Raw genomic sequence first — 16,660 nt, 5'->3', positions numbered from 1 at the left:
GGGGGGGGGGGGCGGCGCATGCCTGAGACCCTCTTGAAGCGACTCCAGCCAGAGAGGCTTTTGGGGGACACAGAGTGTCCCCTCTTGCTGCCACAGGCAGGGGGCGCCCTTTCTCCAGGTCTAGTTCTGAGAGCTGCCCCTATGCTTGTGCCCCAAGAAAGCCTCTTTCCCGGATGTCTGAAAGGAGCATCGTTTTCTCCGGGTGAGTTTCTCTTGAGATCAGGCTGAGTGGTCTCCCTGGGGAAACGTGTCTCCCTCGGCGTGACCTGTCATTGGGCAGGGCAGGGCTGCCACGAGAGGCAAGACCGCCCCCAGCAGGAGCCAAGGCCCTGGGGCCGCGAGGGGCCCGGGTGTGGGGAGAGCGGAGCGCCCACTGTGGGAGGGGGTCACCCTCGTGGGGAACCCGGGCCGTCTGGGGCCTCGGCTCCGCCGGGCTTCCGCTGGCTCTTCTCGCAGCACTCGGGGAGGCCAGCCCTGAGGGAGGGCCAGGGACGAGGGGTGCACGCTCGGGTGTTCCGGAAGAAGTCAGTGGGGAGATTTCTCAGTGTTCCGGTGCCCTCTGCAAAAGGACATCACTTTACAAATGACACTTGTCTCTCGGTCTCTGTGTGACCAAGAGCTGGGGTATCTCTTCACTTCACCTTCCAGTGAGAGCTCTAGCAGCGACACGATGGCAAGTCTGGTGATGGCAGGACAGCTTATTAAATAGACTCCGCAGTTGTCACTGTTCCGGTAGCCGCTTCCTCCGCGGGCCCGATGGGCTGTTCCCGGTTATCGGACTCGCGGAGGCTGGGCCGGGCCTCGCTGTTTGTGAAGCTCTCTGCTGTCAGCCCAGCGGTGTCCGGCGGACAGACCGGGGGTCCCCGCGCCGCTGAGGTCGTGGGCAGGTGAGATGGGCATGACTCTAAACCCGGCCTGGTCTGTGCTCTTTCCTCCCCGTGAGATGTGACGGCGGGATGCGGTGAGGTGCAGGCCGGCCTCGGGAGCAGCCAGACGGGCGGGAGGGCGCGTTTGACAGGACGGCGGGTCTGGGGCTTCCCCCTGCTGGATTGTGTCCCAAGCCGTTCTTAGTAGAAGATGGCTGCTGGGCTTCCTCCTGAAAGTGGTCAGGTCTCTGAGGGGGGCCTGTGTATGTTCTCCATCTCTTTGTCCCCCAGTAACCTTGAAAACACCGCGTACAGAAATGAGGTGACCTTGGCGTTTAATCTTTGAGTGGCAGTCTTTCCCCGGTGCTGCAGCTGTCCATCACGGCAAAGCGAACTGCGTCCCTAGGAAGCGGACGGTGTGGGTCTCCGTCCCCGACCTCCCACTGCTGGTGGCGAGCCCGGGGCGTCGGCCCTGGACGGCCCTCAGCCGCCGCTGACCTGCCGCAGGCTCGCAGGCTGCCTGTGTGACCGCCCTCACGTGACATGACAGGCCCGCACCTTCGGGGCCCCCGGGTTGCAGACTGCTGGAGGTCTGCCGGTGCTCCCGATTCCGCCAGCCGGCCCCTTCCCCCTTTGCTGTGGGCCAGGGCTCCCCAGCGAGCCCGAGGTTTCTCACCCACAGCCGGGCCTGGCAGCCCGGGCTGCTTGCCAGCTCGGTGCCCGCGGGGCGGCGCCCCGGCTGTGGGTCCCAGACACATGCTGCTGCACTGTGTCCATTCTTAAAGACTGGTTCACCAGGGGTGACATGGGAAGGGCTAACAACCCTGTTATCCAGAGGCCACAGCTCCTTGGACGTTTGGTGGTGGGCGGGGTTACTGTGGTGTGGGCGGCAGAAGCTTCGAGAAGGGTGGCTTTGAGGCGGTCGCTCACTTAGGTGACCTTCACGGTCTCCTTCGGGCCTGGGCCTCACAGAAGGACAGAGGGGCTGTCCCTGTGGGATTGAGGCCTCAGCGGCCGGAAGCTGGAGGAGGGTGTGTGGAAGGCGAGCGACCTTGAGCACGGGGCGGCGTTTCGGGGCGAAGAGATGGTGTGTCCCCGCTGGCGTCAGGCCGGGGAAGCCAGGGCCCCGAGCCGCCTCTGCACCTTAGCACCCGCCCTCCGCCGAGATGGCACACTCAGAACTGGAGAGACCCTAACGTGTGGGGGGGGGGGTGCGGGGGCAGCCAGGCCGCTCGGCATCACCGCCGTCCAGGGCCACCTGCGGCCACCGAGCACTGGGAACGGGGCGGGCCGAATGCAGGTGTGCTGCACAGCGCGCCTCAAAGGCTTCATGGGAAAAAGTAATGTAAAATACATCATTCCTATTTTTTAAACTGGTTATTATGTTGAAATGATAACATGGACTATCTTAAGTGTATAAATTTCACCTCGTTTCTCAATTGTTAAATGAGCTGCTTGACTTTTAAATTTCACACGTGTCTTGGCCTTGACCTTGGGTTGGACACAGCTGGTCTAGAGATACCACCTTCCCTAATGTGTGTGTTTGGGGGACGGGTGCCTTTCTCAGAGAGTGCTCTTGGGATTTAAGTAACTGCGGCCTCCGCTGAGCAGGGGGGCGGCTCTGGCCCCAGACTGGCTCCCCCCCCCCTCCCCGGTCGCGGGAGGAGCGAGGAGCCGAGTACGTTTCTCTGCTTTGGAGAGACGAGGGGGGGGTCCTCGTGTTGTAGACGTGACGCTGTTCCAGGACACCCCGTAGCTCCTGGAAACCACTCCGTTCACGGGACTCACCTGACACCTTGATGAGGCGGCGGCGCTTCCTCGTTGGTCAAAGTTTCTTCACGCCAGCGCGTTGCCAGGGAAACGGAGTCTGGCCTTGGCGGCCTCCCCGCCACCCTGTGAGGAGGCCGGGTGGGCGGCCCCCCGCCCCCCGGTGACCCGAGGTCGGGTGTGCCGAGACGTCTGTCCGACCCTCCGCTGCCCTGTGGCCCTCTGATGGGAGCACTGGGGGCGCTTCACTAGCCGCGTGCACCCTGCCTTCTCGGGGCAGCCCCGGGTGCCAGCCCAGGCTCCCAGGGGCTCTACGCGGGCCCGGCTGGTACGTTCCGTTGGCCCTTGGCTTTCCGAGCGGGTCCCGATTGACGGGCGGGGGGCACAGTGTGCGGAAGCGAGCTGTGAGCCGGTGGGACAGCGACGTGCCCAGCCTCCCTCCAGCCGGGCGTGTGCACAGGTGCAGTGCGGGAAAATGGCCGTGGTTGCATAGAGTTCAAGGCTCATCGTGGGTCAACAGCTAACCGACGGAAGCATTTTCTAGGACCGCTCAAGTCTGTGTTCACAAGACTGAAAATCTGTAGCTTCAGTGTTGCTCTCTTGTAACCTTAACCTTCTCCGCAATAAACGCCGGGCAGCCTGGGACGAAATCGCGTTGCAGAGTGGGGCTGGTGCTCTGTGCTGCAGGCGTCACGCATGCCCCGCCCACACACGCGCCCGCACGTGTCACGCACGCCCCGCCCACACATACACGTGACCGCACGCATCACGCACGCCCCCGCCCACACACGCGACTGCACTCGTCGCCCACGTGGCCCCCACCCACACATGCACGTGGCCGCACTCATCACTCAGCCCTGCCCACACACGCCTGCACGCGTCACGCACGCCCTGCCCACACACGCACGTGACCACACGCACGCCCCACCCACACACGCACATGGCCGCTCGCCCACGCGGCCCCCGCCCACACATGCACGTGGCCGCACGCATCACGCACGCCCCGCCCACACATGCCCGGGCTCGTGCGTGCCCGCGCTCAGCTCCCAGCCGTGGCCCAGCGCACACCTGGATTGCCCGCGGTACTCAACCAGCCGCTACACCTGTCCGCAGACGCAGCACTGCCCACGGCGAGAGTGGGCTGTGTCCTGGCCTCCCCACCCCCATGGCCCAGTTCCCTCTCCACCTGCTGAGCTCTGCGAACCGGTGCTGAAGCCGGGGGTGGGGGGTGGGGGTGGCACCACCAGCGCACCCCAACCGGAGCCGGCTGACCGGCTCTAGGGGCCAGGTGTGCGGGAGGCGTGGCCGCAGCTGTGGAAGCCAACGGGGACCTCGCTTGGGGACCTCGCCGTGGTCCTGACCCGCGGCCTCTGGGGAAGGCAACAAACAGCCGCCCATGAGAGCCGCCCCTCGCCTTTCGGCCCACGATGTGCCAGGGACCCCAGCCCGGCCCTGCCCACCGCAGGACAGCCAAGCAGGGGCTGGGTCGGTGGCTCCTGATTAGTTGGGACTGTCACACAACAAGGTGACTAAGCGTTAAGTAGATGAGGCCGGAGGGTTCCAAGACTGGCTGACAGGCCGACAGAGTAACTTTGGTCCCGCGAGCCGCCGGCCAAGGACGAGTGTGGCTTTCTCGGCTGCCCCGGGTTTTGCTGGATTAATGGAAACTGCTTTGTTTGCAGGGTTTATTGTCATCCCCAAACCAGGCCAGCTCTCCAGGCGGAACTGTAGTGTAGTGACCCCCGCGGTCCTGAGGGAGCGACGGAAGGAGGCGGGAGCCCCGAGCATTGACACTCGCGGAGGCAGCTGTCACCCGGAGTCCTGGGAAGACCCGCGGGCCCGCCCGGAACGGCCTTCTCTGCCACTCGCCCAAAGAAGCTGTTGCTGTTTTTAAATCGTGCGTGTGGGGCTGCAGTAAAAAAATAAGAAATGGGATTTTCTTGCTTTTTACTCCAAAGTTCAATGTAATTAAAATCTCTCCTATATATATATATATAAAATCATACATACATAGTGTAAAATAAAACGTTTCTTGGACAAGAAATCCCCTAAAACTCAACTGTTATAAATAGTCCTTCACTCTGGTTCTGCGCTGGTGTTTTCACACGGAGGCGGGCGGAAGGCAGCCCGGAGCCACTGGTGACGAAGGTTGTCGCTTCCCGACGGAAATACGCCGTTCGCGAAGGCGGACGCTGCAGTCTGCGAACTTCACAAATTGTTTGCACTTAGAATATTCAGTGCTGTTAGGACATTACTTTAAATACGGGCCTCACGGACTCACGGCCCTCCAGGTGTGAAGATGCTCTTTCTAATCTTAACATTTATTTTAATACCGTGGTTTTCAGTGCGGTCGGGCTCTGTATTATATGTACAAATAATGTAGTTCTACTGGAGGACATGGTTCTTCAGCAGTGATTTTCATCAATTTAAAGTGATATTTCTAATTCATGAAAAAATACTAATATTAAAACTATCTTGAATATACCATTTGTTTTTCTTTTGTCAAGTTGGCTCAGTGTTTAATGTACCTTTTTGTTCAATTAAAGTTTAGTATGAAATTACCCTTTTCCCACCACATTCGGGACAGGCTCTGTGCCGGCGGAGCCCGGGGACGGGCAGCAGGGCCGCCGTCGCGGCCACCGGGGCTGTCTGCACGTGTGCACACGGGCCGCAGCGAGTCCTCCGTGTCTTCCGGCCCCAGGGCCCGCCTGCCGTGGCCGGCCCCTGCGGGCCGGGATCAGGGGGGCCGTGTGTCCGGTGGAAACAGCAGGACCGCGCTGCGCGGAGGTCGCGCCCACAGCCACCCGCGCGTCGACCCCACGGCTGCTGTGCAGTGGCCACACGGAGAACGTTCTCAGTTTTGCAAACTCGTGCACAGTTGCACCGTCTGAAGGCATTTTTATTTGGTGTGGCTGGAAGCCGCGAAGCGTGCGGATCCCGGGTCTCTAAGCGAGCACGTTAGTCGGGGGCACGCCCTGTTTTCACCGGTTCCGTGAGCGCAGCGACAGGACTGACGCTTCACCGGGCGCGGCTGCTTCTCGGAGGAGAGGTCGGTACAGCCACTCTCGGAGCCTCTGGGTCCCGGGACGTGCACTGTGGGGCAGGTGAGTACCAGGAAAGACTGACATCCTGTGTTTTAAGTGGAACAATCAGAATTCATATATCCTGTGCATTGGAATGACCTGCATGTTAAAACCGCATATTCTAGACAGTTGGGATCTTGATCAAAGCGTGGGTTTCTAGGCGTCAATGACAGAGAACCCCGGCCAGGCAGGTGCAGAGACGCACAGGGAGCCCACTACTGCCGGAGGTCGAGGGCCACCTTGGGAAATGAAGTCCAGAGTTCATTTTGTGACGCCCTGGGGTCATTTCCGCTCTCTGTGAAGGGGCAGGTGGAAACCTGGTTGGCCCCAGGACGATTGTTAAAATTCAGGCACAGAGGGCCTGGCCGGGCTCCCAGCTTTCCTGGCCCGAGAGTCACGACTCTCAAAGTGGGCAGGCCTCGCTAGGTCCGCTGTCATGCTTCGGTCAGGCTCTGGAGCGGATTGTCAGCTGTGTCCCAGTTTGCTGTAGCTGCGTCTGTGCCAGGAACAAATCTTCCTCGCTCTGCGCTAAGATCAGTCCCCGGCCCCAGGGTCCAAGTCGGCTTCCAAAGTCCTACCGCCTCGTGACTGCCACCAGGGATGCGCGGCAGGCAGCAGGCCCTGGGCGCACGGCACCCGGGCCAGGCTCCGGCCATCACCCCCTCAGAAGCCAGGGAAGGAGGTGGACATAGGCCCGATGCGGTTTGTTTGCTTTCACTTCTTGCCCTGAGCTCTGGGCGCTTCCGGAGCCGGTGAGCGTGCGCTCGGCGGCAGGGACGGGTGTCAGGTCACGGGGAGGAAGGTGCCCCGGGAGAGTGGCTCAGCCCTCGGTCCTGGCATCGAGCTTGCAGGCTGGCCTCGTGGCCTGGCCAGAGGAAGCTGTGTGCCCAGGGGTGTCCTCCACACTGGGGTCAGGGGGAAGGGGACAGCAGAGCCCAGGTCACGTGGGTGGTGTCACCTCTGCTTTTTCTACTCCACAAGCAGGACTACGACGCTAAGGCGCTGGTGGACTCGGAACCCTTGGAGCCGCACCTCGGCGGTGGGTGCCCTGCCCCAGAGGGCCCCTCTCGGGCAGGGCAGGAGTGAGCCAAGTGGACGGGGGCGGGGCAGGACGCAGCCCCCACTTCCCTCCTGGGGCTCCGTGGCGACAACCGGTGCCCACGAACCATTCAACAGCGTTGCCTGCAGGGCTCAACCCCCCTGGCGACCTCGGTCACAGCCCGCGCCGCCAGGAGTGAGCCCCCCGGGCTGCTGGGCCGAGGGCGGGCGGCTGCGTGCGGGCACCTCGTGGGTGCGGGACGCCCCAGCACGGCCAGCAGCATCACCCCGCTCTCCGAACCTGTGGGGCTGGACCGGCCACGGCCACGCTGGGCCTGGTGTGGCTGCTTCACGCGCTTCTACCCGGAGACCAGCGTGGAGCCAAAAGAGCTTCGTTTGGTGGACAGGTCACCCCTGCCCGCCACGGGCCTGGCCTGCCCCCGACAGGCCCTCTATGGGGAGGGACAAGTCTGCTTTCTCAGAAAGGCATGCAGGAGAACGTTAAAGATTTTCCCCTCAAATTTTATACCCTTAAAGGGGTAACGATTTTCCTGGACTCCCCGCAGAGCCAGTCCTCCGGGACAGGAGCCCGACCCTGCTGAGCCGCTGCCCCTCGGGGCCTGGCTGCCCGGTGCCCCCCCTGCCTGGGCTCACCCGCAGCGGGCCCTCCTCGCTCCCCGGCGCCTGCTCCTGCCCCCCCAGCCTCCCTGCCTCAGCTCCCTCTGGGCCTCAGCACTCCCAGACATGTTTGAACAAACATGTTCAAAGGAAGCCCTTTCCAAGCCCTCGCCATGTGCACCCAGCTTCACCATCCCCGAAGTCCCATTTCTGGCCTTGAACCTGAACCAGCCCCGCACACCCAAGCGTGCCTGCCCCTTGCGAGGCTGCTGCATCTACCCGCCGACTCTCCTGTGACTCCTGGTTCTGCTCCACCGCCTGTGAGGCGGGTCCAGGGCTGGTGGCCGCCAGAGAAGAATGTCACAGACGTGGCTCAAAGAGGAAACAAGAAGACTGAAACCAACCTGGGAAATCTGTGGGGTTTTTAACGTCGTACGTCTGTGAAGACGAGGAAAAGAAGGCACCGTTTCCACGCGGGGCCAGCTCGCCGCTGCGCCCCAGACGCACCTCGAGGCGCCTGGAGCACGGCTCTCTGCCCCGGGGCCACCGCTCCCGCCAGCCTCCTCCGCCGGGCGGCCTCCCCTGCTGCACCTCCCGTGGGCGCCACGCGCACTGGGCACCCGCGCCTGGGTTTATTCCTTACGGGTTTTTCCAGTGCAACAAAATTAAGCCGTCCCAAAGTCTTCCCAACAAAAGGAATTCCCCAAATTATGCTCACAAAACCTAAAATAAAGAGATGGACGGTCAGGACACGTTAGGGCCAGGAAATACTGAAACACCGTAACGATGCTCACCCTTTAATAAAGCTCTGACGTCACTGCCTGCACGCTGTGACATGTGCCACTGGTGATGTCCTAAAGGAGCCCGGGCCCGCAGGGACCCCACGCCTACATACACAACAGAAATTCTGATTTCTCTTTTGATTCAGATAAAAAAAATTACAAAACGTGCTCTACCCCCAGTTCTTACGTCACGGAAATGAAATAAACCGCTGAGGGAGCTGGTTCTGCAGGGCGTTCGCTGGAGCGCGGGCCCGGCAGGCGGGGGCCCGGGCAGTGCTCGCGGGGCGCAGGCCGGGCGGAGGACGGGGCTCTCCCGGAGCCCTCCGGCCGCTGCGCCCCGAGCAGGTGCCCTCCTGTCTCCTTTCTGTGCTGGGCAGACGGTCCCGCCTCGGGCCGGGCTTCCTGTCCGGCCGCGGCCCTGCCTGCAGAGGGAAGGGCAGCCGGTCAGCGGAGGCCGCTGGGGACGCTGGCGGGACAGCCTACCTTCCGGCTCGAGCCGACACACTTCAGGGGCCTGAGCACCGGGCCTTTCCCGTCGGCTCTGGGTCCGAACACGGAGCGCAGCGCGGGGCTGGGGTGGGTCACCCCCGAAGGCTCCGGCGGCGGCAGTTCCGTCAGGCGGGCGGGCGCTGGTCTCGTGCGAAGGTCCTCCTCTCGCTTCCGGGCCTGGTTCTTGAAACAAAACACAGGGCAGCTGAACGTCCAACGGGGTCCCCTTTATGGACATTCAGGAATGCACCCGGGGCTCTTCTGCACGACTTTACCTAATCTAACTGGACCAAGAGGTAGGACCACACGGTGCAGGCGACAGGGCTGCCCGCAGGGCCCAGCAGGGGGCAGGCCCTCCGCCGGGTCCTCAAGCCCCGCACTAGCTGCGCTTAGCCTGCGCCGGTGGCCACAGCGCTCCAGGGTCCCCACTCCCCGCTCTAACTCCCTGAGGATGGCCGCACCCGCCCGTGGCCTTGCTTTTGTGTGGCTCGTGTGCTAAGAATTTTTTCACATTTTTGAAGAGTTGGAAACAATTTCACGGTAAGTAACAATTATAGGAAATTCCAATCTCAGCGTCCAAAGTTCGGCTGGAACACGGCCCCGCCATTCATCTACGGGTCGCCCACGGCACCAGGGGAAAGAGGGTGGTTGTGACAGGGCCTCTCAGCCCACGAAGCTGGGAAGCCTTCCTACGTGGCCCCGCAGACCTGCAGGGCCCTCGAGGGTGTGGCGGGAGTGACACGGTCAGACAGCCGGCTGGCCGGGGGGGCGGGGCCGAGCAGGGACAGCAGTGGGGACGTGAAATGAGGGAGGCTCAGCTGGGGGTCCCGGTTCAAGGCCTGAGCACCTGAAAGGGGGCTGTGTCCACCCCTAAAGGGAAGGCATGGGGAGAAAAGCAGGCTTGGGGGAAAGACCCGGAGATTGGGTCTGAACGACTCGGACTGTGAGGCACCTGGGCGCGTCAGGCGCGTCTGGACTTCCAGAGCCTCAGCTCCGAGCGCGTTCAGACACTCAGTGAGTGCTGGGACGAGTGACAGGGCCACAGTCCTCACGAAGGTGGAACCAGGGGGCTGGGCAGCCAGGGCCACGTGGGGCCCCAAGGAGGGCAAGAAGCTGCTGTTTCTAAAGGGAACAATCCAGGCCCGGACTGGTGCTCACCTGGCCCCGCTGCGCCCTCGAGGACGTGGGCCGGTCCCTGGCTTGCTGGCCACCTGGGCCAGCGTGGCCTCTCTGTGCCCCGTGCTAGAGGCAGAGCGCCCAGGCCGGTGACAGCAGCAGAGTGCACGGGCAGAGAACCTGCACCCACGCAGGGGAGGCCCGACTCGCCAGGCCTGCGCACACAAGCGCCACACCGTCTCCCCTCAGCCAGCCGGACGGAGTGGGCAGGTGCCCCCAGAGCCCAGCTCCCTGCGGCTGCCGAGGGCGGCGTCCTCCGCGGAGACACGGGCCCCCCGAGGGCCTCTGGTCCCAGCTACCAAGAGCTTTCCAGCTCCCTGACATCACTTCGTATCTGTTTTCTGCCCTCCTTTGAAATCTGCCCGGCGCCACTGAGTAGTTCCGGAGCCACACCGGCTCCAGAAAGACGGCCTTCCTGTGGCTGGCCGGGGCCTGCTTCTCAGCTGCCCTACGGGGAAGGAGGCGAGGGGAGTGCTCCCCTGAGCACGTGCACGGCACCACCATTCTGCCTCGTCACCACCTTTTCCACGTCAACTGTTCTGGGAGCCCTTTCCCTCTGAGTGCAGAGGGCTCCGTGCTCCGTGGGCCCGGTCGCCCCGGGAGGCTGGGTCAGCCGTCACCCGCAGCTCACGCTGGCCAGAGCGCACAGAGCAGCGGAATCAGACGCCCTCGGGCAGGTGTCCGATGCCAGCCCCTCCCAAACCCTACACGGAGGTCCCCTTGCTGACGCTGATGGGCACCACCGCTCCCAGAGCCTGGGCGTCAGCCCCGCAGCAGCAGCACAACCCCCCGTGGACCCTACCGTGGAGCCCGCTCCCGAAAAGAGCGAGGAGCCGTTTGGGGCCCCCGAGTTCAGGGCAGAGCTGTTCCCGGACCCACCTGCGCCCCGCGTGCCCCCTGGGCTGCCACAGCCGGGTCCCCCCGCGCCCGAGCCCCGGAGCCCACCTCTGGCCCTGGAAGGAGGCGTGGTGGGCGGCGATCCTGTCGTCGGGGTCATGAGGAGGGAGGCATCTCGAGGACAGACTGGCTGTCAGGAGAGGTATCCTGATCCCTTTTTAGAAGAAAAATCGAAACTCATAGCTTCCGACCTGTAGTGAAAGCCCAACGGGAATAAAGGGTCATGCAGTTATTCAGAGCACCTGCCAGCCGTCGTCACGACCCGGCACGGAGAAGGGGGCGCGGCGCACCGCCGGCCAAGCCCAGAGGAAGCACCACAGCCGCGGGGCCCCTCACACGAGCTGTGGGCTCTGGGCGACAGCGGGGTGTCACCGGAGGCTCACGGACTCTGGCTGAGGTTCGCGCAGGGGGAGGGTGGGCACGCTGCAGGGGGGTGTAGGGGAAGTCTCTGTACCTTCCACTAAATTCTGCTGCGAACCTAAAACCGCTCTAGTAAAGCCAAGGCTCCTTTTTTAAAAGCGAGCCTGGGGGTTGTGAAGTCCATCGTGCCGTCGATGTGAGGAAACAGCCTTTCCCCAGAAAGACTAAGAGCACGTGACCAGCTGAGAAAAACGAGGTAGAAGAAGGAAGAATCCAAACCAGTCCCTCCTCAGCCTCTGGGCGCCCAGGAGCTACGGAGTGCTGCCCACCCCCCAGCCCACGGGCTCCCCCGCAGAAGCCCCCGGCTCCCTGGATTCGGTCCCCAGCGCCAGCGTGGCCGTCAGTGTGGCTGGTGACGGTCAGAGTCCTCACTGCGCACCACCTGCACGTGGGAGACTTCTCTGCCCAAGGACTCTAGGTCCTGGGTCAATACTCAGAGGACAGGACCCAGCAGCCAAGGCCCTCAGCTAGGCCAGAAGCGTCTCCCACAGCGCCTGAGGGAGGGCATCCTGGTGGGACCCCCGGAGGAGGAAGACCGCTCGGGGAGGCTGCTGTGCTTGCACCAGCCTGACCTGGAGCCCGTTCAGGGGCCCTGGGGACCCAGGGGAACGGAGGGGCCACAAGGGCAGCAGAGGTGTGGCCCGGTCCCCCCCCTCGGGGGGCAGGTCCACGTGAGGCCCGGGGTGCTCACGCACTTACATTTGAACTTGGTGAGGGTCTTCTCAGCAGGCGTGCTGATGACGTCATGGATTTTTGAGATCTGGTCCAGCTCGTCGGCTCCAGGAGAAGAGGGGCTGTGGACTGGGGGGGTTGGGCCGGGACCACCTTGTCCCAGCGGCCCCGTGTGCAGGCGGCCAGCTCCCACGGACACACCGACACGAGATCTGCGTGGTGCTCCATGCAGCCCCTGGACTGCCATGCCCCCTTCGGCGCGGGCATTTCTCCTTTACCACGAGCGGGTGACGCTCTGAGACTCGGCCACGTTCCTCTCTGTGCCCTGGCGTCTCTGCAGCCAAACGGGGATGTTCACACCAGGACACCAGACCCCGAGTCGCCTGTCACAGAGCAGCTTTCCTGACAACAATTCATAGTGGGTCACATTTTGTTGACAAATGAAATCCAAGAAATGTTTTGGTTTTCAGAGACTTATGGATTTGGGAATCATGGATGGAAGATTTTGGCTTCTGGGGCGCCTGGGTGGCTCAGTCGGTTAAGTGTCTGACTTTGACTCAGGTCATGATCTCGTGGTTCGTGAGTTCAAGCCCTTCATCAGGCTCTGTGCTGACAGCTTGGAGCCTGGAGCCGCTTCGGATTCTGTGTCTCCCTCTCTCTCTGCCCTTCCTTCCCTCATGCTCTGTTTCTGTCTCGATAATACAAAAACATAAAAAAAATTTTTTTCAATCTTCAAAAAATTATTAAAAAGAAAATATTTTAGGCCTCTATAAATAAGTTCAGTTCACAAGACAGGCCACAGCGGAGGGCTTACGAGTGCAGCTCGGGCACTAGGGCCACCTCTGTGCGGGAAGGTGGCTCTGAAACGGTGGGGGGTAGGGGGACCCAGGTGGCGAAGCATGTGCACAACAGTGTCCCCACGGTGGCCCTTGCTCAGCAGACACAAGAGCCGTCACGTTCTCAACACTGAAGTCCTTTAACGTCCTCTCAGATTACTTCCAGGGGTCGCAGGCACAGCTGAAGGGACTGTCAGTACTTTCAGCTTCGATGAAATTGCTACTCAGCTTCCCAAAAATAACAAGTCGATTATCGACAGGTGTGCCCTGAAGGACACGCGTGTCTGTGGTCATGAGGCGGTCAGCTGAGCTGGTGGGGACAGAGGACTCGGGTCCCCGTCTGTGATGCATGTCACCCAGACCTGAAATGCACCCGCTCGTCCTGAACAATCCGCTCGGGGCAGGTGAGTGCTGCACCCCCCCACCCTGGGCTTCTTCAGCCCACACCCTCCTCACCTCTGGGGGAGACAAGCCCCCCCTTTCTCCTGGGCCGCTGTTCCATCCAGCAGGGAAGCCCAAAGGCTGGGGTGCGGGGCCAGGGAGGATGGTTAGGACTGGGCGTTCTAGAATCCTCGCGTGTGGCCAGTGTCGTACTTGATGGGCTCTCGGGCAAGGCCCCGGGAGCACCCCCACAGCCGGCCCCCCCGCGGCCCGCACGCCCCCCAGCAGTTCTCCACAAGGCGGCAGGAAGCGCCCTCCACTCTGCTTCTGAACTCGCTTATCAGTCATTCCACGGAGGAAGCAGACGGGGAGGCCCGCCGACCCGGGGCGAAGCTGCCGGCGGGAGAGAAGGAACCGACGGTCTTCTGTACTTGGTGAGAAGCAACGAGGAAAAGTGACGAAAGGAGAGGAAGGCCTGGGACGTTTTCCGTCAAGTTACAAAGCAGCCACAGGAGCGGGAGGACTGTCGTATCTGGTGCAGGAAGGCACCGGCACGAAGCGTCGGGCGGGCGGGCCTCGCCCTGTGACCTGCTCGGGGGGCCTCCCCGGCCACGGCACAGCAGGCAGCCGGGCCCCGCAGGCCATCTCGTCGGTGCGGAGCCGGCGGTGAGCAGGCGCTCGGGGCGCGGTGCCAGCCGGGGACACGTACCCTGTGTACGGCGGCTTGGAGGAGACGCTCCAGCAGGACCCGGAGTCCCCTGATTTCAGGACGTCCTGCTGCAAGGGGAGAAAGCCGGGGACAATGACACCTCATCAAGCAGCTGTTACAATACAGACCACTTCAAACGCGCTGGCACCGACACTGGCTTGGGACAAGAACTTGAAAGCGCCTCTGACCGACGAGTCAGTGGCGTTTCCGTGTGGTGGGCCACGCGCACGGACACGCTGCCTGGGTTTCCAACTATTTCCAGGTGTCGACAGGTTTGGGGAAACCCTCAGTCACTTCATGAGTCCACAGATGAGTTCAACACCATATTGTGCCACCCGACTGGGGCGGGGGGGGGGGGTTGGGGCCAGTTCTCTGGGGCCAAGGGCTCTTGGGAACAGGTCAGACGGACCGGCAGCCACGTTTCCAGCCACCACTTCCCTTGTTCGCACCTCACCCATCCAGGTGACAAAGCGGAGGCTGGCGGTGCACTTGGAGCCTCCGGTGCCCGCAGCACCTGCAGCCGCCACGAAGTGCGGGGCGCTTCCGACCCAGGCTATCAAGAAACCTCATTCCAACGGCCTTTCAATGGATCCCATTACCCAGTGGATCAAGTTGGACTTCCAACAAAGATTGTACGGCGTGTTAAGAGGCAAGAGAGCAGTCTGAAGAGACAACGCCAGCATCAGAACAGCACAGACTTAAGGATTTTACAATTACCATTCAAGGAATTTAAAATCACCATGAGTAATTCGTTAGGGCTCTAGTGGGAAAAGCAGGCAGCACGCAAGTTCAAAAGGGAAGTGCAGAGAGACAGAAACTCTAAAGAAGAATCAAAAGGAAGTACTGAACATACAAAACACTGCAGCCAATAAACAATGACTTATAAGCCCATCAATAGACTAAACAGCCAAGAAAGAAACGGTGAGCTGGGAGACGCCAACAGAAACCTCCCAACCTGAAACGCAAGGAGAGAAAATAACAGCAAAACCAGAACAGAACAGCCAAGAACCGCGGGACCCTTTCTGAGGTGGCGCGCACCATGGCACCGGCACCACGACGTGGATGGGTCTCAAAAAGGCGATGCTGAGGGGAGAGTCCAGATCAGGAAAGAGCACATACTATACAAGTCCATTTAGAGAACATTCTAGAAAATGCTAACTAACTTATTATGACAGAAAGTCAGTCTTCGCCTGGGGACAAAGGACAGGAGGGATGACCAAGGAGCACGAGGAAACTTTTAGGGGCAAGAAATCCGTTTGCCAGCTTGGCTGTGAGGACAGCTTCATGGGCGCACTCCCAGACCTAGCAGGGTCTGGGCTGTAAGTGTGCATGGACGAGCGGCTGCGGACTGAGCCAGGCCTGAGCGTGAATCCTGCCTCTTCCCCTTCCACATGCGCCGTGTTTGGAGTGATAATCTCAGTGGAGTTTACTTATTTATTTTTTTAAAGTAATCTCTGTGCCCAACACAGGGCTCGAGTTCACGACCCTGAGACCCACGGTCTGAGCCAGCCGGGCCCCTGGAGTTTATTTTTGTGTGTGGTGACAGGACCTGAGGGTGTTTCCTCCCAGATGTGCAGGCACTTATTAAACAAACCATTTTTCCCAAACTAGTTGGAAAAAACACAACAAAACATAACACGGGACCCAACCATCTGGGGCGAGTAAAAAGTTTCACGTTCTACTTTTATTCTGATACCAGCTTTTCATACAGACGTTCTGACCTTTATTAATGTTTTCCGGTTTTACATCTCTGTGAAATATTCCATTTCTGCGATTTAAAAGGACTTTAAATCGCACCTCATTCACATTCTTTTACATGGTATTTTTAAATGAATGTTAATACACGTTATTGATCCGAGAGCCGCCAAGTCCCCAGGGGCGCACCTGTGCGTGTGACCCAGGGACTTGCATAACTGGTACACAGAGCGCATGACTTTCTTCTCCGGTGGCAGGTGGCTTCTCCCTGTGCGGTCAAGGACGTAGCCAAATACGATCACCAATATGCGCCCCCCATTTCTGAAGACAAAGATAGGGTCCAACTATTTTATTTAATGACGTATGAAAATCTAAAAAATAATCTGAAGTAATTTCCAGATATAGGGAGTGTACGTACGAAATGCACCGCTGAAAATTCCACACGCGGACACGAGTGCCCGGAACACCCCGCGTGCACACGTCCTGATCTGACCGCTGCGGGGACGGGACCGGGTAATAAGCAGCAGAGGGCTTGCCGGGCCCCCCGGGCCACGCTGCCGACTGTGACGTGTCAGGAGCGGCTTGAAACTCTGGTGTTTTCCTCGGCTTCCAGCCTGGATGGGGATTTCCATTTTTTAGGGGGAGAGGTCTCAGTTCGATAGAAGCATTTTTCATCCAAGACCCACGACTGCTTTGAAGTTCACAGCACACCCTTCTCTGACAAAGAACAGCCATCATCTAGCGTCTCCTGCCACAGCTCGGCCGTCCCCGCGCCGCCCCCCAGGCCTGCCGGTGGGTTTTATGTGCTGTAACTCTAAACACCAAGCACCAGTTACCCTTGGTCCAGAAGATGTCACACTTCACCTGATTTTAATTTCAAAGGTGAATGTTTGCATTAAGGTGTTTTTTTAAAGATTTATTTATGGGGGGGGGGGAGCAGAGACAGAATCCCAAGCAGGCACAGAGCCCGACCTGGGGCTTGAACTCAAGAACACTCAAGATCATGACCTGAGCCAAAATGAAGAGTCAGACGCCTAAGACTGAGCCACCCGGGAGCCCCTCATTAAGTTTTCAATCTGAAACATGACCAATCTGGCCTAACAATCCAGAAAACCACTTTCCCTCCGTGAGCACACATCCCATTTGACATTTTTGGTCCTAAGATTGTCATTCTTTTTAAAGTTTTTATTTATTTTTGAGAGAGAGAGAGTGAGCGGGGGGGGGGCACAGA

General features: G+C 60.5%; 2 protein-coding genes across 9 annotated transcripts in view; one reads left to right on the top strand and one right to left on the bottom strand.

Moving 5' to 3' along the window:
- WDR20 (WD repeat domain 20) overlaps positions 1-5,120 on the top strand; it is a 63,107-nt gene extending 57,987 nt beyond the window's left edge. For 6 of the 7 annotated variants that reach the window (XM_029950825.1, XM_029950830.1, XM_029950824.1 and 3 more), the window contains one exon: positions 4,316-5,120. In XM_029950825.1, the coding sequence (XP_029806685.1) occupies positions 4,316-4,369 (54 nt within the window). In that variant the 3' untranslated portion in view covers positions 4,370-5,120. The remainder of the gene's footprint in view (positions 1-4,315) is intronic. The other variant, XR_003912989.1, reaches the window with a different exon arrangement.
- Positions 5,121-8,153: 3,033 nt separating this feature from the next.
- Positions 8,154-12,384, bottom strand: MOK (MOK protein kinase). Of its 2 annotated transcripts, XR_003912990.1 has the most exons (4): positions 11,836-12,384; positions 10,765-10,870; positions 8,660-8,826; positions 8,154-8,576 (listed from the first exon to the last, which is right to left on the bottom strand). XR_003912990.1 is itself a non-coding variant. In XM_029950832.1 (3 exons), exons 1-3 carry the CDS (start codon positions 12,053-12,055, stop codon positions 8,769-8,771), a joined length of 384 nt encoding a protein of 127 aa, XP_029806692.1. In that variant the 5' UTR covers positions 12,056-12,384; the 3' UTR covers positions 8,154-8,768. The 2 variants fall into 2 exon arrangements, 1 of the variants encoding a protein (XP_029806692.1); XM_029950832.1 differs by having other exon boundaries at positions 8,154-8,826.
- Between the last annotated feature and the right edge of the window lie 4,276 nt (positions 12,385-16,660).

Source organism: Suricata suricatta, chromosome 9 (genome assembly GCF_006229205.1).
Source record: "Suricata suricatta isolate VVHF042 chromosome 9, meerkat_22Aug2017_6uvM2_HiC, whole genome shotgun sequence".
NCBI classification, from domain to species: Eukaryota; Metazoa; Chordata; class Mammalia; order Carnivora; family Herpestidae; genus Suricata; species Suricata suricatta.
Note: the sequence above shows the minus strand (reverse complement) of the source record. Positions and strands in the feature narration are given on the sequence as shown.

Excerpts from the sequence above, each read along its gene's own strand:
- MOK (XM_029950832.1), bottom strand. The coding sequence starts at position 12,055 with ATGGCAGTCCAGGGGCTGCATGGAGCACCACGCAGATCTCGTGTCGGT. Across the intron at positions 10,871-11,835 it reads GACCCTCACCAAGTTCAAAT|GGATCAGGATACCTCTCCTG; the intron begins GTAAGTGCGTGA and ends TCTTCTAAAAAG. Across the intron at positions 8,827-10,764 it reads GCCTCCTTCCAGGGCCAGAG|AACCAGGCCCGGAAGCGAGA; the intron begins GTGGGCTCCGGG and ends TTTTGTTTCAAG.